Consider the following 8353-nt stretch of genomic DNA (forward strand, 5'->3'; position numbering starts at 1 on the left):
CTCCTCCTTCTCCTCCTTCTTAAGGTGTTAGTTTGGGGGAGTTCTAATGACCAGGGACAAAATTAAGAGCACTAAGTCAGTGTGAAATATCACAAAGAAACAGGAAACTGGGAAATTACTTTCAGATAGTCTTAATGTGCCCCAGGTTTGGGTTGGGAGGAGTAGCATCTTACTGCTCATCTCTGGAGTCACTGGTTCCCTTGTTTTTCAATCAAGTACTGTTAACTTAAAAGTGCTTTTGAAATACTTTCCAGGGACAAAATTAAGAGCACTAAGTCAGTGTGAAATATCACAAAGAAACAGGAAACTGGGAAATTACTTTCAGATAGTCTTAATGTGCCCCAGGTTTGGGTTGGGAGGAGTAGCATCTTACTGCTCATCTCTGGAGTCACTGGTTCCCTTGTTTTTCAATCAAGTACTGTTAACTTAAAAGTGCTTTTGAAATACTTTCACTTTCATATTGGAAATGACGATTTTCATCCAAACCTTAATTTTTTTATTCCTTTCTCCTTAGGGATGCAGATCTCTTCCTGTTAGACACAAGGACAATCCAAGCTTTAGACGTGGGTTGGCTCGTCTTTGACATCACTGCAACCAGCAACCACTGGGTGGTTAACCCACAGAACAACTTGGGCTTACAGATCTGTGCAGAGACAGGGGATGGTAAGTCCTGAATTGAGTGTTTTTAAATGAGGCTTATTTAGACTCATTGAAAATCATTGTTTTCTATGTGGTTTAATAGATGCTCTATACTTATATACACAAGGCAACACACAAGAGCTACCGATAACACAAGCAAGGAGAGATGATAGAGATAGAATAAAAGTAAAAAAACTTACAAAAGCAAAATCAAATTAGCTACTAACATACTGTATATTAAGTCATAGAGTTGCTTTAGAATCACACGAGAAAGAGGTCATTTTATGGTGCCCAAGAAGAAATTCTAATCCTTATCAGACAAGTGTTTACCGAGGATCTACTTCCAGTGGTGTAATTTGTTAGATGCTGAAGATGCAATGTAAGAAAACTGAGATGGCTTCCTCAGGTCTGCAGGGAAGTAAGTCCCAACTTGGTAATCACTTAGAGATGTTACTGAGCACATGTCACCATGTGAATGAAGAGCCCAGTGAGTAAAACTGAAATGTAATCCAAAAGACAAGAAGGCATAAGGGGAAGAAGTTTGGGGGGTAGACTTTTCAGACACACACGAGAATCTGAAGACTATGGAAAGAACTTTAGCACAGCTAAAAACGGCAGTAAAGCTAATGCCTTTTTGTCCGGAGCCTTGTGAGTCCATGATCACACAGAGTCCAAACACTGCAAATTCCAATCTAGACTTCCAGGTCACCTAAAATTATATTTGTCATGATGTAAAATAGAACATAATTTGCTAAAATGTATGTTAGCTCATTTAGTAATTCTTAAATACTAAGAGATCTTTAAATACTTAAAGATCTTTAAATACTTAGAGAGATCTGTGGATCTCCATTTTGTCCTACATCCTACCTGTGTTACAGTTGGGTTCAGAGTGTGGTCTTTAAAAGGATTACTAATAAGAAGTTATTCCTATTTAAGTTTCACTGCCTTTACTTTTTCTCATAATCAGGCTCAGAAAAATTGCACCTAGAATGTGTCTCATTTATTCATTCTTGATATAGTACATGAATGCTTTACTTAACAGACTATAGTTTAAATCCAGTTAGGTTTTGTCTGGGCCTCTTTCAAAGGGATTAATGAATAGCCATATGCACTAAGAATTTATGGTGGCATTGAGTTAACTATAACTAACTTCATAGCCTGCATGTAGCATCACAAGCAATGTTACGATTTCAAGGATGGAATATATTGAGAATGAAGTTGATAGTCTCAAATTAAATTGTCACCAGGTGAGTCAAATGAGTGTTTTATGTGTCCCAAATCCTCACCTAGAAAGAGAAAAATTCCTACTGAAAGTGCTGCTGGATGAAGTTTCAGATTCTTCTGATCTCAAATATAGACATTTCCATAGACTTGCATTGCAGTGCTGAATTTCTAAATTTTACAAACAATTCAAATATGGCAAATTATAGGTATTTTCTAACTGTAGATTTGAAATTATTGTTGAAGATTCTCAAGTTCAAGCATTATAAATATAGACTGAGAAAAAACATATTACAGCCAGTTTCTAGGAATGCTTACAATGTTAAACTATTGTACAGTTATGGTCAGAAATGTGACTGGGAAGGCAGCATTATGGGGATGGGGTGAGGCCAATCTTTCTTCCTTGGTATGTGACCCAAAGAGAAATTAAATAAGTGGTGTGTGCTTCTCCCAGCCTTCTCCTGGGGAAAAGCCTGAAATGTCTAAACAAATCAAGAAATCTATGAAACATGACCAGCTTGTTTCCTCTGAATTTCTTTCCCCCCTTGCCCCTCATGAATTTTCTGGTTTAGCTTAGCTTTTTATGCTTTTCTCCTGCACTGCTTTTCTATTTCTTTCACTATTCATAAAATTTAATTTCTGTCTTGCAGAAAATTTATCTTTTACTCTCTGAGAAGTTTATATTTGAGTTTCTATTTGTCTCTGGTTCATTCCTCTTGTATTTCATGAGCGATTTCACTTGAATTATTTATAGTTTTGATCTTAAATTGTCATTTAACTGTTTGTAAATGTTACAAATTTTTTATTTAAATTGATATTTGAATACCTTTTTGTTAATCTGTATGTCTCTCTAAATGTTACAAATTTTTTATTTAAATTGATATTTGAATACCTTTTTGTTAATCTGTATGTCTCTCTAATAGTCTGATACGAAGAGTATTAAGATAGTTAAATGTGTGAAGCAAGCTGATCTTTCATACTTGAGCAATCATTAAAACAGATATTTACTTTCTTAATAGTAAAAAGTCAGGAAAAGATTTATTAAATCTGCGACATTGGGAAGAGGGATAAAGAAATACAGCGAATCTCTCCAAATTCCATCTTCTGAGTCCTAACATGAGAGTAGCATTTAAAAAGAAAGAGAGCCATGAACATGACTCAGTAGTCTGGCAAAGTGTGATCCCAGCCTACTGCTACTCTCTTAGTTCCAAGTCACTCCTGCAAGGTCAGTCTCTCCTACAAGGCCATCTGGCAAGTTATAAATCTTTCTCTTCCAGACAGGTCCCTCGTCTGCTGTACCCGGGGCTTCAGCCTTCTTCGTTCCCAGCAGTAAATCTGGGGGGAAATTCTAATTTCTTGGGGTCCATTCTTTCAATTTATTCATTCCTGTCATACAGGCTGGCTAGATTTCTCAATTCTCGAGGTGAAACATGCTTGTGTCTGAAGCAAATATCTGAAATAGAATATCTGTAGGAACCAAATATCTGTAGGAACCAAGGTTAGAATACATTTAGTTAGTGTCAGGTTACCCTGCATAACGAACGATTTCTGTGAAACTTTTGGTTTCTAGTGCCTTTTGAAAGGGCTGATATGTGCAACTCGGGTCTCACTATAAAGTCTAGGCTTACCTCAAACATAGTCTCTTCCTGCTTCCCAAGTACCGGGTTTACAGACAAGTGCTATCATGCACAGCATGACTTCATCAATTCTGACAGCTTACTCTCTTGTTTCAAGAATTGAATCTTATTCAATGAAGACACCTCTGATATAACTATCCAGTGATTCCTTCTGTACTGTTTCTCTGGCTGGGGAGCAGATATTATTTTAACCAGAAGTAGAGTATACATGGCCTTGGAAAATCAAGGGACTCTCCTGGCACTAATGTTTTATTAACTGTAACCTCATAGCAAATACACATGTGACATTTTCCTACAAGTAAAAATAACCAGGTATTTTATCTTGTTGAGATTTCACTCATTCTCACAGATGGTAGTCTCAAGGTAGCATTGCTTCAGAGACAATAGGGCATGCATTTTTTTGATGTATATTTTTATTGAATTTTTGTGTATTTCGTACAGGAAATCCCAGTCATATTCAGGTCCCCTCCACTATTCATAATCCACACAGCCTCCTCGCCCCCAACACACACTGAATTTCATGCATTCTGTCATACATCTTAAGGCTTATCAAGTCCCTGGGCAAGCCATTCTGTACTGTGAGTATGCTTATTTCTTAGCAAAAGAAATCAGAAAGTATAAATGGATGATAATTAGGAAAGTTTGCTCTCAAATTCTTATATTGACTTCTATTCATTTGTCTATTTGTCAAGTATAAAATCACCGAGGTTTTATACATTATAAAACATAGCACAATAAAACAGAATATATGTAGTTAATGGCCCAAAGAAAAGTGTCCTAATGGTAAAATAGTGTTGAATAGTGATGCAGTTAGACAGAAGAGAGATGATTATGGAAAAGCCAGACAAAATAAGAGTCATGATAGAGGTGACTTTTTAGAATGAAATCTCTTTCTTCCTCCCTCACTTCTTTCCTTTTTCCTTCCTTTCTCTTTCTTTCTTTTTTTTTTTTTTTTTTTTTTTCTTTTTGGAAAACCCTGGTCATATGTATGCCATGCTTGGCCTCAAATTCACTATGTAGCCATTGATGGTCTAATCCTCCTGTTTGTACTTTTGGAGTGATGGGATTACAGGAATATTCCACCACACCAGATTTACATGGTGCTGGTGATGGAATTCAGTGTTTTCTGGAATTCTAGGCAAGCACTCTACCAACTGAGCTATATCTTTGCTAAAATTCCTTCTGTCTGAAAAGTACCATGTAAACAACATTCCCTCCTCCTCCCTCGGTCCTAACAACAAACCTAGGTATGGTTTAGTCACACTGCTATCTGGGAAGCCAGTGAGTTTATTTGGCTTACTTACAGAGCAATGGGAGAGGGTTTACTTACAGAAATGTGGGTACTCCCCCCCCCCTTAAGACTACATCACAAAGTCTTTATCCAAGCATGGGTGTTCTTTCCCCATAATAACATAAAATGGTGAATGAGACTTTCCCATAATCTTCCCCAGCTATATGCCCTAGCCTCTCCTCCAGGCTATGAGCCATAAGAACCAAATTGCCAATCACATTGGGAGATGTGGCAGGCCCAGGAGAGGATCTGCATGGTGAACAGTCAACAAGCTCAGCTGTGACAATCTTAGGCAAGCAAGTGGGCACAGCCAAGATGACACTTGTCTGTCTGTCTTCTGCTGGAGTAGAAAACAATCCTACATCCCTGGCTCTTGGGTAGGATCTTAAGAAGTACACATGAAAAGGAGGAGAAGTGTGAGAAGTGATAATGGAAACTAGAGGAGTAATTTACTCCTGAGTGAGGGAAGAATGTTAGCAAATAAATAGAATGGCAAGAATTGTGAATTCAGGGGAATTATTAACCAAACCAGTTTAATAGAACACAGGAGCAATGTTTTGTAGCTCAAACTAGAACAAGCTACAGTACGAAGTTTAAATAGCTTCAATCTTAAGGTGCAAAGAAAGCCAGCAAAGTGTATTAGTATATTTTTTATTCTATTTATCCTGCTGCTGTCAAAGTAAAGAAGTTTAAATATATTTTGGAAATCAAAAGGCTGTTGAAATCAAAAGTAGCATTATGATTCCCCAGAGAACCTGCTAAAACTGTCCACTTGTGAGTCTGCTAAGAAACTGACAAATAAATGAACTGTAGTGGATCTGCAAGAAGGTTTAAGGAGAACTTATTAATTTTTTTCTCATGCTTAATAAATAATTTTCTGAGTTCCATTTGTTTCTTTCAGCAAATCAAAGCAAGCATAAGAAAAGGCAAATAAACATTTCTCTTTTTTCACATATAATCTAAAAAGTTCAGACAAGTTACTTTATCCAATTGTAAAAAAAACAAAAAATCATTTTAGAAATTGCCAGGCATTCTTTCATTGTAGTGAACAGTGTGTTTGGCAAAACAAGTACTGTTTGTTTTTATAGTAAATGAGTAGGCTTAGTTCACTGTTATAATTTAACACTTTCAGTCTCTAAAATTATAGATACATTGTCTGACTTACTATGTATTTATGGCATTTTTAAATAAATGCATGGTGATGGATTTTTTTCTTACATACATATATACCATAATATGTGTATTAGTGAGCTGTATAATATAATAATGCAGCTAGTAATTTAATCTCACTTTTAAGACTAGGGTTGGGTTCTGCCCTTCCCCAAACACTATGATTTCCCATTGTCTGGCACTTTATGTAGTTTAAACCTTCCAAGTAAATTAATTCCTTCTTTTAAAAACATGGATTTATACAATAATTTAAGGATGGAAAAGCAAAGGCAGCATTTGGGGTTCATTAGAATGTCTATTACAAAGCCATGTTATTAGATATTTTCTGTTTGACAACATGCAGGATGAATTTTGCCAGTGACTTTTTCCCTTTGATTTAAACCTGCTTATATGTCAAGGAAGTTTAGTCCATATGTTTCTGGTTCATTTCTATCAGGTCATCAAAATGTTATTTAGTTAGTGTATTGTTTAATGTCCAAAAAACAATATAAAGTTCTTTTAAAAATAAGACTAGTTCATTTTCTTTGAAGAAAATCAAGGCCACAATTTTCACCATGTCAAGGTAAAACTTTGATTTTAAAGTAAGATATTTCAAAATGTCACTAAAGTTTATACCCAAATCAAGAAATTATTTCAGAGGTATTGAATTCTCAAATTAAATTCCATTGTAATTTGTGTGTGTTGAAGACAGAAATTTAATGCTACCATTTACATGAAAATCAAAATTAAACTTTTTAAAAAGATTTATTTTTTTATGCATATGAATGTTTTGCCTACATGTATGTGTACCACATCATGCCTGTTGCCCTTGGAGGCCAGAAGAGAGCACCAGATCCCCTAGAACTGGAGTTGCAGATGGTTGCTAGCCACGATGTGAATGCTGGGATTTGAATATACATCCTGTGCAAAGGAAATCAATGCTTTTAATCACTGCGCCACCACTCCAGCCCCTGAGAATTTAAACTTTATGTAATTTAAATGTGATGATAGCTAAATAAAATAACTAGCCTGGATATAAGGTATAAGAAAAAATGATTAGAGAAATAGATTACAATATTGATTTTGATAAAACATTTAATATTTTAGCCATAGCAAGTATAAAATTAATGCAATAGTGACCACTCTAAAAGAAATGTGCAGTAATGTTTGGATGGAAATGCCTGGCACACAGTGGGGCAAAAGTAAGGTCTGTGGCTCTGAACTGGAATGGAGGTTATGCTTTCATTGTGTGGTACCTCTGGGTGTACACCTTTTACATAGGAAAAGCTCTGTCATTATGGTAGTGGTAAAGGTTATTTAATAGAGTTTTAGATCAATTCACAAGGCATAGTCCACAGGGGAATGATAAAATTGATAACACTCTAAAACTGAGTTTTATGGTCTCTAGGTTGTTTTGCTATTAAGCACATCACCAAAAACTTTCGTTGATGAAATGCTTACTGGTGAGAAACATTAGTATGATCCAACTAGGCTATGAAGACAGTGCACACAGAGACATTTGTCATGGTCAGCTGGCAATTCCGTTGTTTGGTATTCATAGGCAATACAATATCAAATTGTTGATCCCTTATGTGATAGTTTTTCTGAGGGCCAATCATTATATTATCTTGAAAAAAAATGTTATTTTGGGAATGATTAATTACATCAGTGAAGATGAAGGAAACTAGCTTTCTGTCATTCTACAAGTTTGTGTTTATTTACGGCTGGTTTATGAAAGGCTAACAACCTAAATTAACATTACAAGCACTTTCCAATCCAAAGATGCCTCAATATAAATTAGTATTTGACTTAGTAAATGTATAAGTAAGCCTTAAACATTAAAACTTCTTGCAATGATAATAAAATATAGTTTTGTGTTCACAGAATGCATGTTTCATGAAATTCCAGTAGTCTTTGGTAAAGATTAAGTACTAATAGTTCCTAATGTATGTGCTGCTATTTATAAGAAACTATGTAAAGTCAGCTATATAATGGTATTTCCCTTAAGAGAATCAGAAAACGAATAGAATTCATGATCAAGTGGTTGGAGAAATATCAGAGAAAGCCTCCTTGACACTAAAGGCAGCCAGTACAAGGGCATCCTCCATCCTTCTGTTCAGTGTTACCCAGGTTGGCTGGCTTGTGTGTTTTCCAGACACTGTAAAGAGGTAAAGCTATCACTTTTTCTGTTTATATATTTGTAAAGTTTTCTTTATTGTAGTTTAATTATTTTCATCACAAATAGTTGTGAAACCTTAAAAAAAAAATTTGTTTTTTAGCTTTTCAGACAATGGAGTTGAAATGAGATTTAAATTTTCCCCCAGACTTTTGTCTTGGTCTCTGGTTTTAATCTGTGATAATTTTTTTAATTTCTAGAATTTCCCAACTGTTGGAGTTTTGCTAATGAGGGATAAGA

At 35.5% G+C, this 8353-nt stretch overlaps 1 protein-coding gene across 1 annotated transcript in view; it reads left to right on the forward strand.

Annotated features, from left to right (window-relative positions):
- Bmp5 (bone morphogenetic protein 5) overlaps positions 1–8353 on the forward strand; it is a 150487-nt gene that overhangs the window by 87789 nt on the left and 54345 nt on the right. The window contains exon 3 of the mRNA XM_008846120.2: positions 515–663. Coding sequence (XP_008844342.1) covers positions 515–663 — 149 coding nt within the window. The remainder of the gene's footprint in view (positions 1–514; positions 664–8353) is intronic.

This window comes from Nannospalax galili, unplaced genomic scaffold, assembly GCF_000622305.1.
Source record: "Nannospalax galili isolate Female #2095 unplaced genomic scaffold, S.galili_v1.0 scaffold522, whole genome shotgun sequence".
Classification (NCBI taxonomy): domain Eukaryota; kingdom Metazoa; phylum Chordata; class Mammalia; order Rodentia; family Spalacidae; genus Nannospalax; species Nannospalax galili.